Source organism: Phlebotomus papatasi, chromosome 2 (assembly GCF_024763615.1).
Source record: "Phlebotomus papatasi isolate M1 chromosome 2, Ppap_2.1, whole genome shotgun sequence".
NCBI classification, from domain to species: domain Eukaryota; kingdom Metazoa; phylum Arthropoda; class Insecta; order Diptera; family Psychodidae; genus Phlebotomus; species Phlebotomus papatasi.
In genome coordinates, this window is record NC_077223.1 from 28,425,542 (window position 1) to 28,452,460 (window position 26,919).

The 26,919-nt window shown below is 33.4% G+C and overlaps 1 protein-coding gene across 5 annotated transcripts; it reads right to left on the reverse strand.

Annotated features, from left to right (window-relative positions):
- Positions 1-540: 540 nt before the first annotated feature.
- LOC129803343 (uncharacterized) lies at positions 541-14,704 on the reverse strand. Of its 5 annotated transcripts, none has more exons than XM_055849826.1 (7): positions 14,663-14,704; positions 8,428-8,651; positions 7,671-8,000; positions 5,741-5,890; positions 5,160-5,668; positions 1,309-1,464; positions 541-1,237 (listed from the first exon to the last, which is right to left on the reverse strand). In XM_055849826.1, the coding sequence occupies exons 2-7, from the start codon at positions 8,549-8,551 to the stop codon at positions 770-772; spliced, it is 1,737 nt and encodes a 578-aa protein (XP_055705801.1). In that variant the 5' UTR covers positions 8,552-8,651; positions 14,663-14,704; the 3' UTR covers positions 541-769. The 5 variants fall into 5 exon arrangements, with proteins under 5 accessions (XP_055705801.1, XP_055705803.1, XP_055705800.1 ...); XM_055849828.1 differs by having other exon boundaries at positions 14,595-14,704; XM_055849825.1 differs by having other exon boundaries at positions 14,561-14,704.
- Positions 14,705-26,919: the final 12,215 nt, after the last annotated feature.

Below are 26,919 nucleotides of genomic sequence, written 5' to 3' on the forward strand. Positions count from 1 at the left end.
CCGGACCCGAAATTGCCGGCTTATGATTTTCAGCATCAGGGATGTTCAAAACATATACCCTGTGAATTTCAGCTCGATCGGAGCACTTTGAGAAAATCCGAGGATTACAATAGGTGTGTTTAGAAGGAATCACACCTAAATTTTAATGTGATTTACATTAATTGTCGCTTGTGAGCGTCCAAATATGTTATTTGTGTCTTTGAGTCACTTAATATTTGGGGTTTTTCTATTTACTGATAAAGAAGTGGACTTGGCCTGCAAAAATAAGTTTAAATTTACCTAAAGCATAAATATTTTTCACATTAAAAAATTAAAGAGAAAACCGCATTAATTTTTCGCATTAATGCTATAAATCAATTTATATCAAATTTTGCGGGCCAAGTCTACCTTTTTATCAACAAATAGATCAAATTTTGAATATAAAATGATTCAAACACACAACTTACACATTTGGACTCTCACTAGCGACAATTAATGTGAATCATGTTAAAATTTTAATGTGAAAGTGTGATAACACAGTAAAATGCAAAATTCTTCAAATAATTTAGGAATCCTATTCTTATTTATTTACAATAAAAAAGAGCATAAAACAAATTATATTTTAATACATTTACAAGAGATTTGGAAAATTGAAATACAGGAAGCTGTATTTTTGTTAGATTATTTTAGGAGTGTTTTTGAGTGCTTCCTGTATTTCACATCTTGAAAATCGTCCAAAAAAGAGGTCAATAAATAGCAAATAAATATCCTTAAGTACCACAAAACCACTTCAATTTGTACAGAGGAAGTGTGGCTTTCGTCTAATACCCATTGGTCCGTCGCTGTACTCGCAAAAGTTCAGTCCAATCCGTCTCAGTGGATGGCATTTGCTTTTGGGATTGCCCCAGCGTCCTTTGAATTGGATCCAGTGGGGCTGATAGACAGCCGATCGGGCGGAAATATCATTTTCGTAGAGGATTTCGGTATTGTGCCATGTAGACCAGGGAATACCAAAGCCATTGACATCATAGAGACGTGGAACACGTATAAATCTGTGTTTTCCGGGCGCTGTCCAGAGTCCGTGGGAACCTTTGGCGGCAAAAAGTACCGGATGATTGGCTGATGTGACGACTGTTCGGGGAAAAACTGGCTTCTGTAGGATGCCTACGCGTGTCTCCTGACGCCGAAATTCAAAAGTTCCCGTGAGCCTGTCGTACTCATAATAAGCTCCAGCATCATGAGCAGAAACGTACATTTCCTAAAGAAGTAAAAAGAAGGGTTTACACAAGGCCTTATCAATGGGATTCTGTCCTAAGAATTAATTCTCACATCGGGCTCTCGGCGTCCACGAAAGTAGAGACTCATGTGCTCCCAATCGCCCACATGACTGCCAAAATCCCGTCGAGTTCCGAAGCACATACCAAAGAACAGGGGAATTGGAAGATGTCCAAAGGGTCCCAAGCTCACAGAACAAATTGTTTTGCCCTAAAAGACATAAATATTTAAGTCTGTTACATTTTTTTTGCTTTTGCTAAAACAAACACATCAAATTTATATTCGTCTCATGAATTATGAATTGAATTTCTTATAAATTCGGTTTCGCATTATTTAACCCGTTTAGCCCAATGAGTAAACTCATTATAAAATTAATACACGTGTAGTTGAATTAAGTATCAAGCTTGAACACTGTGAGAGAAATCCGAAAAAGTCAAAATAGCATTCCAGAAATGTTAATTTTACCCTGCAGTATTGATTCGAAATCGGTATAAATATTACCCTTTTTAGGTGTATTATGGGTTAAAATTACCCTTTTTCATGTTGATTTTACCCTTAAAGAGGTATAAAATTAACATTAAAAAATGTTGATATATTTTTACACCCGAAAAGTGGTAAAGTTATGATGAAAAAAAGTTAATCGTAGCCTCTTTTTTTCTCAGTGAAGTTCGAATATTCTGCAAAATAGGGTAAGTGTGCCAAATTCCGGCCAGCTTGCAATTTCGGCCACCTTTTTTGTTCCTCGAATTTCCATGAACTTTTAGATTTTACGTACTCTAGAGATTATACAATGCAAAAGAATAACAAAAAATGTAGCTTCGACAAAGGAGATGACGTGAAAAAGACATTGAAAGAATTCCCTAAGGGCAAAGAACTATGAGAAAGGTGGCCGAAATAGGGCACCAAAGCTATGTCTATATTTTTATTCATTTTAAAATATATTAAGAATGATTTTAGAGTAAATCAAGACGGTAAACTCTTTACAAGGTTCCAAGCAACACTCTTTCAGAAGAAAGAATAAAAAAAATCAATTTGTATTTAAAATATTACATTTCAAACTTGAGACTTCGACGCTTGCATGCAACTGTGCCGAAATTGGGCAGACTTACCCTATACTAGCCCTACGCTGCAGTTTGCCTTTTTTTGTTTTCTTAACCATTAAAGATCATAATATAGACATTTCCTTCTCAAAGAAGAGCTTTCGGAAAATTGTTTAAAACTTGGTTTAAAATGTTAATTTCTTATCGAGAAAGGTTTGTAATGGAGAAAATCAACATTTACCACAGGATATCAAGGATTTCCACAAAAGAAAATGTCTCGCAAAGCACATTGTCTTTTGAAGGAGAGAAAGGAAAATAATTCTCGGTAAAATTTGGTAAAATTGTAAAGCGATGAACTTCACATAATGGCCTGATTAGAAATGTCTTTAGTCCTAGATTTTGCCCCACGTTCCAGTAATAATTTGTTTTCAAAACTTTATCATTATTGCGTGATACCAATTTACTGCGCGAATTCAAAGAGAGAGTAGTAATATATTTTTGATATCGCCGATAAAAAAAAAGATTAGCAAAGACAGTAAAAAGCCATAATAAAAGTGTGCAAATAGCTAAGCTTTCAAAAATATTTGCAAAACATTTAATTATATCTATTATAAAGCTATATATAATTGCTGCTCAAGTAATGTAAGCACAAAAAACACATCAGTATTGTCAAAAAAAAAATCAAGATTTTGTTATTTGATGTTAGATAGAGCGTTATTTTCAGAAGGTGAAAAAATACAAATAATTTTATTCAATTTAAATCATTAATGCTTCATTTCTCCATATCTAATATTCTGTATGCTAATGAAATATTTCTGGTAGAGCACTGGCTCTACGATGTCCTTGTCTAACCTTGAGTTCGGTTTCCCTTTAGGTTACTAGCAATTTTTCTGGTATTAACTTTTCGAACCATCCAGCAGATCAATTTCATTCATTTTTACTTTTTTCAAAAGTTTGTTCTAATCTAATGATTCCAAATAAGAAATTTATGGTAAGAGAAAGAAATGTCCTATTCAAAAAAATTGTAATTAGCTCTTAAAAATTTTGCATAGTCCCATTGGTCCCAGGAGTATCAGAAAAAAGTATATGTATCTAAGTTTGAATTACAAAGTTCCTCTCCTAAAGGAAGTTTCAAATTCAAAGTTGTAATGAAAAATATTGATTAGAAACACTTTAAAATTTTGATAAATTACTACATTCGCTCTTAAAGGCCTCCACACATTATTGGGAAAAATTTTCTTAAAAAATTGCATTTTGACAGAATTTTGACGTTTGCATTTACAGTGTAGTGCAGACGTTTTCCTTCAAGAAAGGAATTTTTGACGAAAACCGCTCCCAATGTGTAGAGGCGATAGTATTAAAAAAAAATCTGCTTATCCGAAAGAAACGTTTTTGAAAAGTGTTGTAACGTTGAGCTAGATGCTTACAAGTAGTATCTTAGATTTGCATGTTCTTTTACTTTTCATTTATCTATAAGAACCAAATTTCTAATAATTCTAATTAGCTTAAAAAATATTTTTCTTCTTGGGTAACCCAGTGAGTCCCGAAAGAGATGAAAGGGTTAAATGTAATTAAAATTAGTTTACAGAAACTTCGTATTAAACACTTAGTTTTTCAAAGATTTCACACAAAAATATCAACCAATAAAATGAATTACCAATAAGTTAAATCTTATGCCCTAGATACACTACCGTGGTATCACACTAGAGAATTTCACATTAAAATTTCAATGTGATTCACATTCATTGTTGCTGATATGTGTCCTAATGTGCAATTTTCGTCAAGAGCTTTTAGAAATCGATTCATTTAGTAATAAAAAAAAGTGGACTCGAGTCACAAAAATTGGTTTAAATAAATTAAAATAGCATAAATAGGATTGATAATTAATGAGCAAATGAATGAGAATTGAACAAATTTATGAGCAAACTTTGCTCATTAAATTTTCATCAGGTAACTACTTTATTGCAGTCATTCGGGTAGTTTCGGGTAGAGGAAAACTTCCTCTTCTTCACTAAAATCGCACATTTTCGGTCAAACGACTGAAATTCTTCAAAAGCAAAAACACTCATCTAACAACCCGTGTGCCATCGTGATATTGAGCAATTCTAGCAATGTGTCCTGACTAAATCAGCGATTTCGAGTGGTTCTAGAAGTTTTAATGAGCAACTTTTCACTACAACTTTAATGTGAAATTTTCTAGTGTGATAACTCCGTAACGACTTAAGCCGAGAGACGACATAGTGGAAAATGATGGAAATGCAGTTTAACCATTATTTCGAATATAATTACGCTAAACTGTCTTTCGGGTAATCCTCAGGTCTGTCAAAGCCCTTAGGTCCATGTCTATCATAACTTCTAAACTAAATCCTATCTCATAAAAAGACATATGTATAATATTTTTGTCTGAGATTATATATAACGAAGTATAGTCATATTAGCACTGTTTTATTTGAAAATTTTCTCAATAATGTTATAAAACGTCTATTTATGATACGCATAAAGCGATTACTTTTAAATTTCTTGCTGTGGTAAACGCTTTGTAACTTCCTGAGAGGTGATGGGTATTTCTATTTATTTATAATGCAGTGAAAATGGATATGGATCGCAATAAGTGAAGTGATAATATAGGACTGGCTTATTGCGCAATTAATCAATCAAATTGGAAACTACTGGAAGTGAGAAATTATTAAATTACAGTGAAGATTTGCAAACTACCTAGAGTGTGAATTATGGTGAAAGAAATTAGTGTATCAGTGAGATTATCTCCTGACATAACAGCATTTGTTGAATGTTTTGCTGATCATAATGATCGAAAAATTAAAGTCAAAGAAAAAAAATATTATTGTGAAAAAATAAGTAAATTACCTGATTGTAAGGGTAGAACATCCAATAGGTGACTAGGAAGTGAGGATATTTCCCTTCCTGATCTTTCTTCTTCATTTTCTCATTGTTGATTTTTTGGTGATAGTCACTATTTTTGAGGTAATTCGGATAGTAGTCCACATCTCGATGATCTTTATAATTGTGGACTGGTACATTCACTGACACAGTCCACTCTTGGGTTTTTTGCACATGCTGCGAGTGATTTTCCGCCGTGGATGGTTCCTCGACCACTCCATTTATGATTTCCGGGACAGCAAATGTGGATGAGTTGTGAACACTCTGGGCAATTACGAGGGCAATTTCTCTCTTGCGTTTCTTTGGAGTCTTAGACGGGGTCTCTAGCATTTTCTTATCCATGAGTTTGTAGCTGGGTATTGCATCTTGACTTGTGAAGTAGTTGAGATTGTCAATGGATTGGGGCTTCTGGAGGGGTATGTAAGGATTTGATTTGAAGTCGTATTTACTGCTTTGGATATCATTGATGGAAGGATCTGTCAATTAGAATTTAGGATATTTAGGATTCTTCTTTTTTTTAATGATTTAAAGTGGATTATTGAATTTACCGAGGTTTTCATCTTCTACACTGTTGGCTAAAGATTCTTCCTGGACAGAAGATAGATTTGGACAGAGTGACACGAGAGCATAGATGGGAACAGTTCCATGATTGGGCATTTGTCCATAGATGAACGATGAATCATTGTCCAGAAGGTCCTCTTAAAATTATATAAGAAATTTTATTTGTAAAGCTGCATTTTAAGATAGTTGAAATAAGTTTCAATTTCGTATTAGACAAAGCCGTCTCTCTGCCTAAGTTGTAAGAGTGTCTGGATCTAGAGCATAAGCCTTAAGGACTTCCGTAATTATGCAAAAAAGGAGCCATGAGATCAGTTCGTTGGAAGTTCAGATAATTATTATATAGCCAGGATGGGGTAAAATGTAACAAAATGAATATTTTATTTTATCACGAGCTTTTATGGGGCCCAAGAGATTTCTAATCAACACGTTCTTATGTGAAATTTATATCTTTACTATTTTTCCAAAGACCATTTTCCTCTACATCGAAATTCTAAAAAAATGTGGGGCAAGTATGGATGGATGGGCAGTAGGATATTTTAAGTCATTAGATTCGCGATTTTACGGACTATCAATTGGACATTGTTTTTATTCTTTTATATTTTATATATATTATATATTCTTACCAATCGACATATTTTTTATAGGAAATTTACTCTTCTACAATTTTATTGTAGAAAATATTGCTAATTCTTAAAGAGGTGTCTTTTCACGTAATTTTCTCAAACTTTTATCAGTTTGTAGCCCATTTCTTTCAACTGCATGCGATTATTATAAGCTGCAGTATAGGGAGAAGCAGGGCACCTTTGAAAGTGGGGCACCTTTGAAATTGGGATTTTTTACCTATTTTTAAATAAAATTGAGCCTTATCGTGATATAATTTAGCTTCTTAACCTGTTTGTGCAGCTAAATTATATCACGATAAGGCTCAATTTTATTTAAAAATAGATGAAAAATCATAATTTCAAAGGTGCCCCACTTCCCCTTATTGGGCAATATTTTGGTAAAAATGGTGGAAATTGGTTAAACGGGATAAGGGATCAATGCCCCTGATGTTAACGGGATAAGGGATTTTTTGCTGGGTTAGCTGGATTAACAAATATCCCAAATTTACTACTTCCTAAATTCCTCTAAATATTTTAGAAAATCAGATCGACTCTATCTATTTAGGGGCTTTAAAATGACTTACAATACTTTAATCTAGAAATACAGCCTGATGGAGAGATTAACCACATTGCCGGCTTCTAATAAACCTTTTAGCAAAATAATTATAAAATAATAATTGAGTGTATAGGGGGTAGGGTAAGTGTGCCAAATTTCGGCATAGTTGCATGCAAGCGTCAAAGTCTCAAGTTTGAATTGTAATATTTTAAATACAAATTGATTTTTTTAATTCTTTCTTCTGAAACGGTATTGCTGGGAACCTTGTAAAGAGTTTACCGTCTTTATTTACTCTAAAATCATTCTTAATACATTTTAAAATGAATAAAAATATAGACATAGCTTTGGTGCCCTATTTTGGCCACCTTCATTCTCATAGTTCCTTGCCCTTCGGGAATTCTTCCAATATCTTTTTCACGTCATCTCGTTTGTCGAAGCTACATTTTTTGTTATTCTTTTGCAATGTATAATCTGTAGAGTACGTAAAATATAAAATTTCATGGAAATTCGAGGAACAAAAAAGGTGGCCGAAATTGCGAGCTGGCCGGAATTTGGCACACTTACCCTATAGGGTTAAAAAAAACGGTTCTTCTCAAATTTCTTGGACAACATTTTTGTAGTTTTAGATTTGGATTGATACAAAAAACGATCACTTGGCCAAATAAAAAAAAACTGCAATCTAAGCCTGGAAAAATCTGAACTTCCATACGCTTTGTGTAGCACTGATTTTCCTTTAGTTTTCTAATTTGGATCACTTACCAATGTCATCATTTGTGACCAGAAACCAATTTTCCGATTTTTCTCCCACTGGCATATCTATGATGTAGTCCACAAGGAGGTTTTCGCCGCGAAAAGTTCTCTGATTGCGTCTATCCCATGCATCTTGTCCATTTCTCCGGATATTTGTATCTCCCTGTATTCCTTGATGAACATCTGGCATTGATTGTGTCACGGAGGTCTTTGTTTTGTCCTTGGCACGTGACTTTTCCGCATGGACATGATGGAGAAAATCTGTGACGGCACTCGGTAAGAATTTTTCACCTGGCGCCAACCATACCAATGGAGCCCATTCTCGCACCAGAGACTCCACTGTGGACCCATGGAGAGAGATACAATCCGTGTTTAAAAAAAAAAACACAAATTGATAAAAATATTCTCAAATGAAGTCTCTTCAAAGTTGTGCAGAAATAAAAGTGCATGGCATGAAATTGAAAATATAATTACACTTTCACCATTTCCATGTCCACATTTGGCCACATTGCTTCTCCCTCTTTGTGGATCAATCAATTTTTTTTTCTTTCTTTCTTTTTCTTTATATATATTTTTGCTAAAATGGATCAGTAGAGAAATTCCAATGGTATTTCTTTTTTTTTCTTCTTCTTGGCTTCTAATATCTTCTCCTTCACATTCAATCATTCACCAAAAAATCCATCACACACTTGAGTCAACTTTTACCTGCACACCTAATTTAGTGCAATAAATCACGTATAATTAAATTTTAAGATTGGCTATTTACCTGAATCGCGCTTCTGCAAGTATTCACTGGCGCCACTGAAATCCACTGAATCACCTCTTGGGCATAAAATCAGCAATAGAATTGATAAGCATGACAAATGATTGAGTCTTCTGTTAACAACCATTTCATATTTCTTTCACATCCATGGGGAAAGACATCCAAATTGTCTCCACTTTCCTTCACTTCAACCATCACAGTGTTTTAGAGGGCATTTTTAGGGAGAGCTAAAATGCAATTTTAACAAGGTGGATAATTATATTTTGCAACGCAACGACACACACGCTTCTTTCATTAAAAAGTATTTTGTTTTACAATTCTAGGAAATGGTCTTTTTTAAGGTCTATGATTTGTCATAAAACCTATTTAATATCTTTAGGAAAGAAAGACAGTATTGATATTACAACAATAAAAGATGAAATTTCAGAATTTAATAACATATCTTTTACCATATAAAATTAAAGGTGGATGCACATTAACAATACCATAGAAAAATAGGTGTGATTATAAAAGGAATCACACCTAAATCATTACGTCTTTACATAATAATTTTAAGATCTAACATTGCGAAACATAGTCACAAATCAACACATCAGTATGTGCTCAACGTCCTGTATGGGCCTAATGGTGCTATTCCAATGAAAAATGAACATTTTTTAGCACATTGTTGTTCTCAAGTGCTTCTACATCAAGTGCTTCGACTGTTGGTTCCTGTCACGACTGTTTGTTCGTTGTAGAACACGACGAGAACTGGGCAAAACAGTCAAGACAGGAACCAACACAATGAAAAGTCGGTAATGTAGAAGACTTGAACAGAGTAATGTGTTAAAAAACATGTTCATTTTTCATTTAAATATCACCATAATTCTCCTAACTAGTCTTGAGAGGTTATATACTTCACTGAGAGAAATCCGAAAAAGTTAAAATAACATTCCGGAAATGTTAATTTTACCCTACAATATTGATCCAAAATCGGCGTAAATATTCCCTTTTTTAGGTGTATTAGGGGTTAAAGGTACCCTTTTTCATGTTAATTTTACCCTTAAAAAGATGTAAAATTAACATTAAAAAATGTTGATATATTTTTACACCTAAAAAGTGTTAAAATTATGAGGAAAAAAAGTTAATCACACTCTCTTTTTTTCTCAGTGTTGTCATAAGAGATAAGAAAATAATTTTGCAGATAAAAATTTAAAGTTACTCCACATACAGTCAAGTGTGCTAATCCGGGCGCTTCGCTATATGGATCGTTTTTGACTAATCCACTTAAAATAATATTTTTATTTTTATTTCCGTAATATAGTCACTACAGTAACATAAGATAACAATTCAAGTTTGAGAAAAAGCAAAAATAATACTTTTATCCATTAAATAAGTGAGTGTAATCGACTCATTTCAATCTTGTGCCAGCTGGGTTCTTCACTAAAAATTTTCTAGCAGTGATATTTTCGCTGTCAGCTGGTTGATTAAAAACATTTATTGTTTTTTCCTTGTGAAAAAAGTATTTTAAATCCAAAGGTTTAATTAAAAGTAAATTAGCGAAAAGGCGACCCAGTTAGTGCATTCTGACTTATTTTAGTATTATATTATTTTATTATTATTATTTAGAAGAAGTAAAAAAGAATTTCATCAGTCCAAAAACAAGCGTTTAAGTATCACTCTTCGGAAAACGATCCAGTTACCCCACTTTACAGATTTTTTATCGTCAGTACAATTATTTTTAAAATTCAAAAGTATCTTGGAATTCTTTCTAAAATCACCAAAAACTTTATAAATCTTATTATCTCAATATTACCAAATTACACATCACCAAAAACTTTTTAAATTATTTTATCTCAAAATTACGAAATTAGACATATGTAATTTTTGTTGAATAGAAAACTTCGATATTTTTGTGATAAATAAGATTCATCTTAATTTCTTATTACTTAGGCCAAATGGGGTACTTTTATTACGTCTTTATTATTTTAGGTTAAGTAGAACTTAACTTGACATTCGGGACTATTGCAGATAAGTGGGCTAAAAAAATGCTTTTTGGAAGAAAATTTCCCCTTTCATTGTAGGTGAAACGTGAAAATTAAAAAAAGGCAATTTTTGATGGAAATTGCTTCTAATCTCTAATGTGTAGCGGCCGTTAGACTCGAGCAATAATAATTAACAATAGAACTTAAAAAAAATCAAAGCTTAATTATTAAGCACTTCAGTAGAAAGAATTTTGATAGTACTAAGAGAAGCTGGGGTAAAATGTAGCAAGCCAAAAATTTCAAAATTTGTTATATTTCAATATCAATGAAAATAAGGCTTAAATTTGTCAAAGATTCAATCAATCTAAGAAATAGAAATACTTTTTTCCAATATTTTTCTTACAGGAGATATTAATATTGACCAATTAATTATCAAAAAAAAATCAACTAAATTTAAAAATAATAATTTACTCAAAAATTACTCGCAGTGTGTTAAGGTTTGAAGTGATATTTTTAGATTATAGTGGGGGCGGTTCCTCGCGGAATCGCTGCACCCAGGCCTCCTTTCGGGCCCATTATGCATTTAAAAATGACATTTACTCAGCCTACTTTGTCTCCAGTTCGCTTTTGAATTTTCTTGCGGAAAACTGGCTTTGAAATACGACTTGAAAAGTACTTTACTCGTCAACATAGAAGAAATTGATGTGACAAAGTTGTAAAAGGAACAAATTTTCTATGAAAATAGTTATCCGAACCTTTCTTTAATTTGCAAGATCTCATGAAAAAAAACAAAATATGTTTTAAATTACCCCATACCTATCAATATTTGTCCCAGAATGTTTTAAAATGTCTTGACAAAATCATAGTAGGGGAGACTGGAGCAAAAAGTCACTAATCGAAAATTTCATAATTCAATATCTTCCAAGATAAGAGAGATAGCAGCTTAATTTTTTTTCCATAGATAGCCTCCATAGACCTTCTTCAAAGTCGTAAGTTTCTTAGAATTCGAACAATCAATTCAGAAAATAAAAATATATTGAAATTTTTCGCCCTATTTTTGAAATTTTTTCCTTACAACTGATATCAATTTTTGCCTACTTATTTTTCAAAATTGATGCACTGGTAAATATTTCATAATTGATTTGGATTCTTTGAATACGAAACCACTATCTATTTTAGAATTTTACAAAGATTCTTTCCTCCAGAAATCCTTATATTAAAAATAACCACATGGGGTAAAAAGTAACAAAAGGTATGGAGCAAAAAGTAACAAAGACCGAAGCAATTTCTGATGTCTCACGGCGAGAAGAAACGTCATTTCCATGTTTCACCGCTTTTTGTTTGCATTGGTCAAACGATTAGCAGTCTCTTGTGTGTTTTTTTTTTCTAAAATAGCTTGAAAAGCGCTTTCCTCGTTCAGATAGAGGAAACGGTGTTTTACAAAGGTGTAGAGTAATAAATTTTCTATGAAAATCATCATCTAGCTATTTTTTTTTAAATTTACGAAAGCTCGTAATAAAGCAAATCAAAATGTGATAATATCCCATACAATTTGCCCCAGCATTTTTGAGAATGGTCACAAAATTACCTTTTACAAAACAGCTCGATAAATGTATTTCCTTACAAAATAGAGGAAAATGAATTTCACAAAGATGTAGAGCAGTAAATTTCCTATAAAACTGCACTAATTAGAAATTTCTGGGGCGCTAGGGTACCTTGTAAAAAAATAAAATATCCGTTTTGTGACTTTTTGCCCCAGTCTCCTCTACTGTAAATGTTACGCCTTATCAATAAGAAAAGCGGGTAAAACTATAGAACACAACATAGCTTTTCCACTTTCCCGTGAGCGTTAAAACCTTATTCACGTTTATTTATTATTTTTTAAAAAGCTATAAAATAAGGTTTTGTGGTTTCGGACACAGTCGTATCGTTATGTAATAATAACCTTATCAATTTGAGAATTCTCTCCGGTTGAGGTCTTTTTTCTACCGATTCCAAAATTATATCTGAGAAAACTTACCTAAAAACCCGTTGGAAGTTCGAACTTTTAAACCGACGAGTTACACATAAGTGAGCAAGTTCATTAAAAGGACATTCATTTTAAAGAAATTGCAATTGCAAAAATTCACTTTTTGCAGCAAAGTTTACACACTGTTGTTGACGATTGAAGTACAGGAGACTCTCACTCAATCGGCTCTTTTTCAATCGGGCGACAAATTTTGTTGACAATTTTTACATTTAATTATGAATCTAATTTGCTCAAATTCGCTCTAATTCTTCCTATTTTATCGTGATTCTTTATAATTGAGCATTTTTTGTGGAATTTACAAAGGCTTTGACGCTCAATTCTATCGCTAAGCCGGATGACATTTCGCCCCATATTCCCGATTGAGAGAGAGTCTACTGTATCAAAGAATACCGAAATTTGAAATAGCAGAACAATCAGCGCTAAAGCGGCGAATACGTGAACTTGCACTTTAGGTTTCCGGTAGATTTCGAATAGGTTTGGCTTGGCTTTGAAGTGGCTTTGTGTCTGAATGGAGCCACTCTGGCTTCGAACTTTTCATACTTTTCCCATATTCCTTTAGTGAATCTGTCCTAAGTTTTTCCAGAAATGTGTGACTTAATAATAGCTATCAATTTAAATTTCCATAATAAATCAAATGAATTAAGGAAATATGGGAAAAATACGAAGTGTTCGAAGCCAGAGTGTGTGCGAAACCTAAAAGTCTTCCCTTATGATTACAACAGCAAAAGTTGAAATACTCTCTCAAAAGTTTGAGATTCCAATGAAAATCAAAGTAAAAGCAATCACAGTTATCAATTTCAGAATACTGAATTTTAATTCATTTATCATTAAAACATTGATTTTAGTACTAGAACACCGCGTTATGATGCAAATGTCCCGGATTCAAGTATCCTTTATGTTGCAAGTTTCACTAAAAGTGTACGTATAGCGTCCAATTAATTTCACTGAATTTAATTACAGAGGAGCCACAGGGATTGGGACTCTCCCCATATTCTTTAGTGGTTGTACCACAATATTGTTATTTTAAAACTTTCATGTTGTTACAGATACTCTAAATTAATATATTTTTACGGTTACACACTTGATTAACACATTTTGTTAATTATATAAAATAGCTACAAATCCAATATGTCATTAAATAAAAAGTATTAACTTCGTGAACTTGAAGCAATTGTTTAAACACGAAAAATTTTGAGTGAATAAAAATATCTCAAAGAAATTTATGATTGCAAAATTTTCCACTGTATTTTTTTCTTTTGGTAAGAAAAAATGGAAAGTTTTTATCTGATTTTTCAAACAGTGACAATTAAAATTTTGAAACACAAAATTCCTGTTAATTTCTTATGCCAATGAATTTTGTCTTAAATTGGGTAGAAAAGTTTCCCAATTGCAAAGGTGCCAAAATACTTTTAAAAAGATCTAAAAGCAAATACTTAATGAAAAAAAATGTTATTTTCACTTTAAAAAACAAACACAAGTAAATGGTTTACAGAAAACTTGTGATTGAAAATCACTCTTTGATACAGCTATAAAAAATAACGGTAATCTATTATTTCATTAATAATTGTTATTAATGAACACACCTCCAGAGACCCTTCCAGATACAAATAAAAGTTTTATGAATGAATTACCGATAAACATTAAATGGGCAAACGAGTGGAACCTTTCGTTCACAGGATTTCACGAAATTAGCAAGTGGAGCATAACTAAACTCTCAAAGTGGTAAAAAGAAAAAGTAAAACATCATTATAATCGTTTTACACGATAAATAAAGGTGTAAGATAATTGGGTAAAATTTTGATAAAATACACAGCTCTCCGGGAGAGATTGACTTAAAGAAAGATTAACTAATTAGAGGAGTCAAAAGCAAATATCCGGGTGATAATGTGCCATTGCGTTGCTAACACTGAAAGTTTTATTATTTGATAATTTCTCCATATCACTGCAAGAGACACTGTATTTATTTAAACAATCATTTGTAGGTCTTTGGATTTTTTTTTGGTACATAAACGAAAAATGGTTAGGAGCATTGATCTTCTTTTCTAATTTTGGTCTTGGGTGAATTCTTTCTTGGAAAGAGTGAGAGAAAAGAAAAGCAATGAGAGAAAAAAGATGCAAAACACTGAGCAAAACTGGGTCTCACTGAAGCAAAAATTAATACAATTTGAGTCACCGACTTTTAATACATTTGAGCTCAGCGCAGCGAAGAAGAGCTGTTGACAGTGAATAAAATAAACAAACTCACAGACATCGAGTATCTGTCCACGGCTAGTGAATTGAAGAGACTGAAGACCATCATGAGCCATCTCAAGAAATACATGTGTGGATCCCCACTGGAATCATTTGAACCAGAGGGGGATTTCATCGCAAAGTTGAGGTCACTTTTACTGCTTGGTGTTCAGTGAGAGAACAGTTACCGTAGAAACGGGTGACTTTGCCCCATAATGTTCGTAGGCCTTTTTTTAATTCTAGCATTTAAAGCAGAGGTGTACAAGAACCGTTTGAAATCGAACAAACGTCAAATGAAACTTGTAAGTCAGTGGTCAAAACGCTACCTAAACAAACTTATTTTGACGTTTATTCGGTTTCAAACTGTTCTTGCACACTCCTGATTTAAAGGACGACCGATCCAATCTACCATGCCTGGTCAGTAAAGAAAGACCATCGTTTTAAGTGCTAGAATTGAAGAAAGGCTTACGAAAAGAAAGGGGGGGCAAAATAACCTTCGGAGGCCAAAGTCATCCGCATCTACGATATAATATATCAAATCGACGGTTCCATTCCATACTAATGCTATCTCAGAATGACAGATTTTCAGGAGAACCATTTGAAGTTGGCGATTTCCTATGCTACCTGTGTAATTTTTTTTCGGAAAAATTGAATAACTCGTTACCGGAACGCCGGATGACCACCAAACTTTCACCAGTTGTAGATCTCGGTCTCAGGAACAACATATCTCTCGGAGTAATATAAAGCTAAGTCAACTTAGCATAGTATGGAATGGAGCCGTCGATTTATATTCTAAAATTTCTAAATTTTTTGACCCCCTGAAAATTTAATCTTACACTTAACGACGATACTTCTCTCAACATAACTCCGCCTTTTAGACGATTTTTGAGAAATAACGTCACACTTTGTCTGTCTAACCGCCTATCATCACACCTATAGAGGCCAAACGGTTAGAGATAGCGATTTGGGATCTTTAGGGAATCGTCTATAATGCCCTAGACCTAGACACATTTGCGACTTAAGCTGAGAAATGGCTTAGTTAGTGGGAAACTAATGGGAATTTAGGCTAATCATTATTTCGATTGCAATAACTTTAAGCCGTCTCCGGTTTAAGTCGTGAGTGTGTCTAGTCTACGGCATAAGTTATCCTTTTTGGGATTTTGTCTATCCACTAAAATACCGTTGAATTATTCCAAACAGCAGTTTTTCAAAAAAACAAAAGTTAAAAAGGCTCTAGAGAGCATATTTCTCAACCGAATTAGGTGGTATTTAGGTTCGTTGTAAAGGTCTTGGATTCTCAAAAAAGTCTGAAGTGATTTCAATTGGTTATAAACTGGTAATGATCTATTTATGAACCAATAATTTTTTCCGGAACTCAGTCACTGGTAAAAATAAAAGGATCACCGGGGATCCTTCGATAAGTATCGGTTTTTTCACGTTTTTATCTACTTGATAAATGAATAAAAACATTGAAGTCATATTTGGTGTTCGCTCATATAAAGTAAATGTGTTGTGAAGCAAATATGTCGTAAACCGAATACGCCTCAATAGGCATGAATCGATGCGCTGGTCATATGGTTCGCAAGAATGAGGACGACCCAGCCCGGAAAGTATTTACGACCTATAGTCCTAGAGAATGCCTATGATCTCAGGAAACGAGGTGCGCTCAGTCTTCAATGAACCGACGGCGTGAACCAGGACACCAGCTCAATCGGGGAGCGGAATTGAAGATCGGTAGCGTGTAACACTGTCTAGTGGCAACGTGTCCTTAGTCAGACCAAAAACAAGCAATCGATCTATCGGATGTTAGAATCTAAAATTTTTTTTTTTAAATTATTTTGTGATCATTGTTGGGAACTCGAATTTTATTTTCGTTTTACAAAGTCCTTCTTCAATATCTTGTCTCTGTGAATCGAGAAATTGTATTTCAATGATTCCAATCGATACTGGATTTCTTGTGACATTCTACGGTTCCCTTACATAAACAAGAAGAGGACTTAGTAAGATAGGTTTTTGAAATGGAAAACAATGATCATCCTATTGAGGCGGATTAGATGTCCAAATATACAACCAATAGTTGTCCAAAATAAGTGTCAAATTCACCTCTACATATCAATTCATTTTTAAACGTATTAAAACTAATTTTAGTAAAAACAAAGACTATAAACCCTTGCCAAGTTTCTAAACAACCCTTCTGAAAAGAGAGTAAATATCGCACTTCAAACTTGGAAGATCGATGCTCATAAGCAGACTGTTCAAAATTATGAGCCTTTACCCTATATCAATTTGAGGTAACCCAATCAACATTTTCTTTCCGATTGGAAAGCTGCCCAAATTTCGTCGACACAGTGTCGACAGATATTGGACAGATAATTTTCCAAGCGATTGGAAAAATTTCTGTCCAAATATTTTCCAATTGGACAGAAACTGGACAGATTTTCGAAATTTTTCTTTCGAAATAATCTCGACAGAATCTTTCGAAATTTTGTCGACAAAAATTGGACAAAATCCTGACCATGTTCGTTGTATTCTTCTTCTTCTTAAATTTTCTGTTCAGTTTCTGGGATTCTTGATGCAAGGTAACTCTTGCCTTTGTTTCTCCCGCTGAGGATCCCACGAAAGATGCAAAAATGATGGAAGAGTTCCATGTAGCGTAACATCTTCCCATCTAGATCATCATAACGCTTGCCCTACGCCTCTTCAGAATCAATTTGAGTCATAATCCGCTCAATACCCCGCAGTTCGTGACATCGCATTCCCTTCATAATTGATAAAGTGATAAGTGCTCACTGGCCTTGATAAATTGATTTAAATCGCTCTTAGTCTAGTGTCTATTTGGTGAAGCCTTTGAAGCCCTACGTTAGGAGAAATTCCTTCTCCAACTATAGTTTTCCCACAGTCAGTCAGCACCCTCAATGATCTCCTCAATCGGCAATAATAATTCATTAATTACACGTAATAATTACTCCGGACTTTATTACGTTCATCGTGTAATTTATTAAATTAAATAAAAAAAGTACTGTATCTGGCACTGGAGCTACGATCTGGTTAATTATATTGGAATATAATATTGATTACTATTTTATTGGATATGGCTACGATTATTTATCTAATATTAAGGTTTATTAAAATATTAAATTACCAATATTATTTTAAAGTCTCTTTTGGCCAACAAAAGGCTTTTTTGAATTTCAACAAATATATTTCACATAAAACTACCCTTTTCAGCACTTTTATTATATGATATTTTTTTGCACTCCAACAATTTAAAAGAATCCGATAATGTTACGTATGCTGATCTGATTTATTGTTAAAAAAAAAAACATATTTTGTGCCAAATTTAAGCGAGAAATAAATATAAAAAACGAAAAAAACTGGCAAATATTCATTCTCAATATTGAATTTTAGAAATAGATTATTTAAACATATTTTTATTTTTATATTTTTTGTAAATTCATTTTATTTCTATTTTTATTTAGAACTTTTTCATATCATTTTTCTTTGACAATTCTTTAAGAGAATATGTGATATGGAGATATATATTGTTACTAAATTGCTAAATGTTTATAAAACCAGAAAACCGACGAAATAAAACAAAAAGGGGCTATTATTACGAATCCGTAAACATCCAGAATTCCCGCGAGGAGTGTTATTTAGTCCGTTAGCGCCTGAAATACTCGTCAGAAAAAGAGAAAAGCTTATTGTCAGCCAGAAAACATCTAGTATACTCATGATATTAGGCGATATGGAAGCTGTTAATAAGTAAAGGCCCAGAGTATTAGCGAAATAGGGCAAAATATGAAATGTTAGCCTGGAAACGTCTAAAAAATCAATGTAATCGAACAAAACAGAGACTGTTAGTGCATAAACATTCAGAATACCAGTAGAAAAGAGCAATGTGGGACCATTAGTACGAATAAGCCTCCAAAATAATATCAAGATATGGGAAAACATGGATTATTAGCCGGAAAACACGTCTAGAATACTCTAGAGGTATAGAACAAAAGGGAAACTGTAAGTTTGTAAATGTCCAGAATTCTTACAAGATAGAGCAAAACGGAAACTGCCGCTTATAGTCCGTAAGCGTCTAAATTACCGACGTGTTAGGAAAAAATGGGAAGTGTTAGTCTGAAAACGTGTAGAATACTAGTGATATTGGGAGCACTTCTCAATTAATGGTCTCTACCTAGAGAAATTTATGTCCAAATTGAAGAGTTTTCCTACGCAACCGTAGGATAGGGAATTTGCTTCAATATGGACATAAATTTCTATAGCGTGTAGTAGAGACCTTAAGAGTAGCGATCCTTCAATAAAAATACATTCTCATGATATAAAACGTAACAGGGATGTTAGACTAGAATATATCCAATATAAGACAAAACAGAGATTCAGAAATGCACGGAATACAAGCGAGGTAGACCAAAACGAGTATTTTCAACAAATAAAGTCCAGAATACTCGTAAAATACGACGAAACAGAGATTTTTGACTAATAAATGTTCAGAATACTTGTCACATTGGACGATACGGGGACTTATAGTTCGTAAATTTACATAACACTTACGAAAATCTGCAAAACAAGTCTGTAATACCCGCGAATAAGGTCGAAACTGAGACTATAAGTGCACAAAACCACGAATTAAGGACAAAACTGCATCTTTTACTTCAAAAACGTCCAGAATACGCGTGATATAAAAAATAGGGATTATTAGACTGTAAAAGTCAAAATTATTTGCGATATAGGCAAAATAAGTCTTATTAGATATGAAATGTACAGAATACTCGCTAAAGAAGACAAAATAGGCACTGTTAGTCTGTAAATGACACTAGTAACATCGAAATAACCGTACAAAATACAAAATTCTTCTGCAGAAAACTTTCACGATTCTGTGTAAAATACTATACAGGCCCATGTATCTGTAACCTAACAGCTTCTCATTCGTTCTACATAGCGAGTATTCTAGACGTTTTGCGTATCCTTGCGTCTATGAACTAAAGAATTCCATTTGGATATAGTGGGTTTTGTACCCATTTCACTCTATCTTGTAAATATTTTGCGCATTTATCGACTAACAGTCAACGTTTTGTTCTATCTCATTGGTATTACGAGCGTTAATGAACTTAAGTTCCCGTTTCGTCTTATATCTCGGGTATTCTATAGATTTGCTAGTTGATAATTCCTTTTTTGCCCTATCTCACTGGTATTTCGGGCGCCTATGAACTTTAAGTTACGGTGTTTTTTTTTTATACTTCAGATAATCTACACGCTTGAGCCTCAGTGGTTCAGTTGGTAGAGTAGTGTCTCTATGACTGTGAGGTCACGGGTTCGAAACCCGGCAGCTGCAGCTTTTTCAGCAGCCATATCGAATTAGTCCAGTGAATGGATGAAAAAGGAATGCCTAATGCGTTGTCAATGAACCGCCTAAACAAGAGAGGCTGGTACAGAAACGAGTTCGGCATAAAGAGATCTGTTGATAAAAATACACATTCACTGCAACTGATCTAACTAAGGCTGGTCTGCCGCAATATAGAAACGGCATTGTGTAAGTACCTAAAGCATACAGAAGCCGAGATATGGAGCTGGAGGACCGCCTTCGGGGTTAAGATAGAATGGAGTAATGGGCCCAAATAAGTGGCCCGGATGCGATAAAAGGTTTTAGCCGACCCATAGATAAATCCCAAATCTTAATCTTAGTCTACACACTTTCCAGGGCAATCCCCGTTTTGCCCTACCTAATATCGACGCTTCTATTCTATACTATGCTATCTCAGAATGACAACTTTTCAGGAGAGCCATTTGAAGTTGGCGATTTCCTATGCTGCTTGTGTAATTTTTTTTTCGAAAAATTGAATATCTCGTTACCCGAACACCGGATGATCACCAAATTTTCGCCAGTTGTAGATCTCAGTCCCAGAAACAACATATCTCTCGGAGTAATATAATTTTAAGTCGACTTATGGAATGGAGCCGTCGATATGTATTTTGGGCGTTTATAAATAGTCCCCGTTTTCTCCTATGTCACGAGTATTCTACACAGTTTCAGTGTTAACAATCATCGTTTTGCGTCATCTGGCGGAAATTGGGTTTTAATATGATGCAATTTGGATACACAAAATAATTGTAGATCTAAATAAAATAATTGTAAGAAAGGGCCAGCTTCATTGAGAAATAAGCGGAATACTGATATAACAATATAGCCACACAACTTAAAATAGCCCCATTCTGGACGTTTATAGACTCAAAGTCCGTATATTGTTTTATAATTACCGATAATCCAGATTAATTGTCACCGCTTTGTCTTATATCGTAGGTATTCTATATGTTTGCCAGATAACAATTACTGTTTTAACATATCTCACTATATTGGGTGTTTAAAGACTAACAAATACCGTTTCGTTTTAGATTTAGAATTTTATGATCATTTTTCTGCCAACACTACATAGGTAGAATTTAGATTAGGTAAATTTATGTAAAAATTTGTGAACTTTCGGTAACGTCCAAGTTACAAATTATCTTACAAATTTAAATAAAAAAAATTATTATGAAAAGTTCGTAAAAGAAATCAAAAAAATTTACAAAAATGATTTATATAAAATATTGGATTAAGATATGATGAAACATTTTTTTGAAATAGAACAATTAAAATGAATATTTGCTTATTATTTAGTTTTGAGGAAAGATCTACAATATGAAACTAAAAATAATAAATTATTGAAATATTACCCTTTTTACATATTTTACCCCAACTATACGCGATTATTATACCGTGTAAAAAATACGCATTCCGTACTTTTTCTGCAAATGGCGATATTTTAAGTAAATGAAATAAAGAGGAAAATTTAAACTATTTTTTCTCGTCTTCTGCTTGCTCCAAAATTTTATTTTATACTTTTTATGACTCAACAAAAAATATAGAATTATTTGGATGGAATTAGAAAAATAATAAAAATAATTTAATTTTTCAAGTTGATTTTTTCAGAGAAATAATTATTATTCGTGTGAGGCGTGAAACTATATGATTCCTCACACAATTCTCTATCGGAAAAGCAATGCTGCAATTTCTAATTAAATATAAAAGTCATTGTATTCCTGCGATAAAGGAATCATATTTTCCATTCATTTTGGGAGATGGAATTATTTGTCACTTGACGTGGTTGCCAGAGGAATATCCATTTTGTATGTGGAATATATTTTTCACAGCTGGCAACTCACTGTGGAATTTATTTTGACTTTTGTGGACTGGACAAATATTGGAAAATATTTGGGGAAAAAATTTCGAAATATTGTCGACAGCGATGTCGACCATATGTCGACAGATTCCCAGCAACGAAAGTTCCCTGTTTGAACATCGTTCAGCAAACGCGTTCGGAACAGGGTTCGGTCCAATGTAAATCCTTACGGACTGGGAAAAAGCGAACGCGGTTGAAGCAATAGTTCTCTTTGATGGCCACCACTTTCTGAACATTTGGGAGGCCGCCACCGTCGCGACAGGTCGAACAGGGAACTCTTTCGTTGCTGGGTTATTCCCCATTTTCGACAATCTGCCCAGCGTGTGCCCAGTTTTCGCCCATTTCTTGACCTCGTTTTTCGACATTTTGTCCAATTTTTGACCAGAAATGTTTATTGGGAAATTACTTAAACTTAAATTAATTGTCATTTTAAAAAGTTTCCAAGGGATCAAACGATGAGAAATAGCTACTTAGAGTTTTATTCTGTTTGAATAACTTATTTGGTTTGAGAAAGTTTAAAATATTTTAGTTTGGAGCCAATTAAGAATTTATGTTTTCCCTCATGCGTAATTAAGCGTTGATTGTGAATCTCGTTAATTAGCGATTCAATTTTGATAAAAGAAAATTATCATTCATAGAAATCTATTCGGCTTGAGAATATTTTGGAAGCAGTCAATTTTGCTAGTTCGAACATTCTACTCATATAGAAAAGACAAAATAATGAAAGTGCTCTATATAATTGTCTTGATTTTTGGAATTTATGGGAGTATTCATCATTGTGCTGAAAATCCTTTAAATTTAGCACATGCCAATATTCGTGAAGTTGCATGGACAATAAATAATTACATGTAAGTCAGAGTCATTTTGGTAATCCATTCTGTAGTGATTGACTTCGTTCTGGTTGTAGATTTCTTCATAGAGAATCAAAAATTGGATATCAGTACATTGTGGCCACTGAATTAATGAACATTGTTACCACAGAGATTGAAGGATGGCAAAGAATTCGGAGAAGTTGTCGTAAGAGTTCCATGAAGCCCAGAAGCACTCCAGAATTCGGTGAAGCTCTTAGTATCTGCGTTTATGATGTTACTGCGCGTAGTTTTGATCTTATCGAAAGGATTGAAAAGAATATAGAAGAAGTTGAAATGGAAACGCTAAAAATTCAATTGGCTGTGATGAGTGAATTGAGGGAATTCAATATTTTGAAAAACTACAATTATTTCGTCAATCACATTGTTGATGTTGGTGACAAGATATATGATGCATTTGTCCGTGAATGGTACCCCAACATGATCTCCGCTAATGAGGAATTGGTCTCAGAAATGCTGACACTTCCCACAATTTTGAGGGAATGTATCGATGCTGTTAACGCAATATCGCACCGAGCAATTTGAGCGATCCAGAAGATCGCACGCACACACAGTTGTCGCGTTAGGAAGAGAATAAGAAAAAAGTTGTTGCTCCAGCACAGCTGAGCATTTTTCTCCCTTCCCTTCTGCCCGTTTGCAATGAACTTTGTTCAATCTTTGGGAAACGTCACTTCTCTGTGAACTGTAAGCAAAGAATTTCATCCCCAGCTGCTATTCCTAGAAAATTTACTATCTTTTGCTGATATTGGACAACTGAAATCGGAACATGTTATCAAATTGTGAACATTATCATGACGCACGTGTAAAATTTCTTTTGTTAATAAATTGATTTTTGAACTTGACCTTGTAAAAATAATTCAAAGATACATTATAGCAAGGTGGGGTAACTGGATTGTTTTCCGAAGAGTGCTACTTAAACGCTTGTTTTTGGACTGATGAAATTCTTTTTTACTTCTTCTAAATCCATAGAATTATTCACTGTTTCATTCAGAAACATAATATAAAAAAAAAATTATCAAAAATATTAAAGAAAATTTATAAAATAATGATTATACTGAAATAAGTCAGCATGCGCTAACTGGGTCGCCTTTTTTGCTAATTCACTTTTAATTAAATCTTTGGATTTAAAATGCTTTTTTCACAAGGAAAAAACAATAAATGTTTTCAATCAACTAGCTGTAATTATCGAAAATATCACAGCTAGAAAATTTTTAGTGAAGAACCCAGCTGGCACAAGATTAAAATGAGTCGATTACACTCACTTATTTAATGGATAAAAATATTATTTTTGCTTTTTCTCAAACTTAAATAGTTATATTATGATACTGTAGTGACTATATTACGGAAATAAAAATAAAAATATTATTTTAAGTGGATTAGTCATAAACGATCCAGATAGCGAAGCGCCCGGATTAGCACACTTGACTGTATGTTGTTGTTACTGTTCTTAAAATCTTGTCATATATTTGTGCGAGAAGCTGTTAAACTGTGAAATTTTTAAAAAAAAACGGACTAAAGTCTTAAGGAATCCCTGAATACCTGAAAATCTGTGTTAAGAAAACTGTATGCAAATTTTCCCACAGCGCGCAATATCGCAAAAAGAACAAATGAACAAAAAAGCATCATCTCTGAAGTTTCTGAATGATATACCGTAGAAAAATCCTTCCGGAAGGGCAAAGGACTACGAGAAACTCAGTGTCCGATATAATACACACAGCATAATATCAATTTTTTTTAATTAAATTCTGTCTGTATTAAAAATCATTTTAGAAAAAAAATAAATATGATAAATTACTCTTAAAAGTTCTAAACAACATTTTTAAAAAGGAATAACAAAAATTTCGATTTGTATTAAAAGTATTACATTTTGAACTTAAAACTTTGAAACAAATATGCAACATGTCCGAAATATGACACAGATTTCCTATTATTTTCTTTTTTGGTTTCATTAATGTGTTTATTTGGTTTTAATAAATGTTGTGAAATCAAGTTTAAATGTATACATTAAACTTGGGAAATCCAAAAATTCATTGGGCTGTTCATATATGTGTCAGAATGAAAATAAGAACTGTATGAAAATTTGGGTTAAAATCATTCAAAGTTTTTCAAAAGTTCCAATTTCTTTGGAATAATAATTTTGTTTGATTACTAATTAAATTTCCTATATAATGAGAATCCCAACCCTGTTGAAATTAAGCAAAAACCTTGAAAAATTCCACGGAAGGCACAAGTAGAATCATTTTTCTTATATTTTTATCTTTGGATTAAATGTAAGAATTTTAAAATTAATATTTTCGTTGTTGAAACTTTTCAAAATTTAAAATTTATCGTAATGTAGAATTTTTTTTCTGTATATCTCTGAAATAAGCATTCACTCACTCAATGACTAACCCCTTGTCTTGAGTTTCTGCAGACAAATGTTGTGGGTTATCCAAGTGGATCAGTGCACATCATCATCTTGTGAATGAATCTCTCACACCGTATATTCTTTGCTGCTCAACGACTAAATGTCTTCTCATCATCCTCTCTAAATAAGAAATTTCTCTCCTCACGAAAACCCTTTTTATCAAGTCTAAGCAGCAAAATGCGATACAAACGATCAATTGGCAAGTTTTTATCTCTTTTACCTTCTTTGGTGTCGTTTGTGGAAGTTAACCGTGACCTCCAAAGAAGCCACAAGAATTTACTCGCATATTCGTGAGGTTAAGGAAAACATACACCAGACACCTATACATGAAATAAATTCTTCACCGTAATTTTCTCACGTCTTTTTATGCACACACCACAATTCCATTGACGTGGGTGTAGATTTCTTTCAAATTTAAATATATATAAATACGTCAAAGAGAAAAATAGTTGGTCTTCAATATTAAAAATTAGGTAACTATACCCATTCTAGAGACCTATACTTCCTCGATCAAATTTTTTTGCTATCTTCAAGAATATTTGATTTGATGTCTTTTGTACGGCATTAGTCATATGGTGCATTAAACACTTATTGCCTCTTGAAAAAAAATAACACCTTATTGTATAAGGCCCTTGACAGACACCTTATGTGATATATTAGGCTACATTTCCATAAGCTTGCTCAAGTATGTCCTTTAAGACAGGTCTGATTCTTGAGTCCTATTAACGTGTAGTCTATTCTTAGTCTACACTGATCCCAAGTGAAATCTGGCCTTGTCAGATCGGGTCCAAATTTTGCATGTAGGGGAAAGTGCCCATGCTTCATAATTACTAAATTTTTTCTATGTTTTTCAATAAATGTGACCTATCGCACTACATTTAAAAACCAGGGGAAAGTGTCCTGTTTTAAAATATATTGCGGAGTCATATTTAAGAAAATAGGAAAAATATGAAGTTTGGGACCGTGCAAAGCATGAGCACTGTCTCCCTACCCGTGACGTTCATAGATCACGAATATGATATGCGCCAAAATAGATAGATATCGACGTCGGTTTTACGGCAAAGAGATAAATATCGACAAGGGTTTTCGGCTAAATGTTAAATGTCGATCCACCCTAGAACCTTTATGATGTCAGATCATCAGCTCAACTCAGCCCCTATGGCATGGAAAATCTCAAATTTTAGTATGTTATAGCTAGGCCTAAGAACTTTCGATTAATTAAAAAAAGTTGGTTTTTGAAAATTCGATATAGAATATTTCGAAAACATGTTGTAGCTGAGGTAGAGCTATCATAAGCTTATCTGGGCTTATCAATTGCTTTTATCCTTCAACGGTTACTCCCTGGATTTTTTTTTAAATTGTAAATGATCAGGTAAAGAAAATTTTTGCAAGGAATCTGTGATCGTGATCTTAAACTCTTAAGTGTCCGTAATATAAAAGTTTCGGTTTCCTTTCACCAGATTTTATGGGATAAATATTGTCAAGATCAGCCTAAGGCCGAGGCTTTACAAAAATTTAGGAATATAAGGATCTATCGATATACCCAAGTAGTTATTTCGCTAAACTTTTCTCTGAAAAATTTTTTTTGTACATGTCAATACAAAATATAAATAAAATAAGAGGGTAACAGAGCGTCCCACTTCTGCAAAATACTTGAACTCGTTATTTAGGTGTCACATCCCAAAAAGAATTTCGAATTTATCTAAAGTACTTTTAAAGATTCAATTTATGGATAAATGGGGTGGTAAGGGTTCCCAGGCATTTCGAA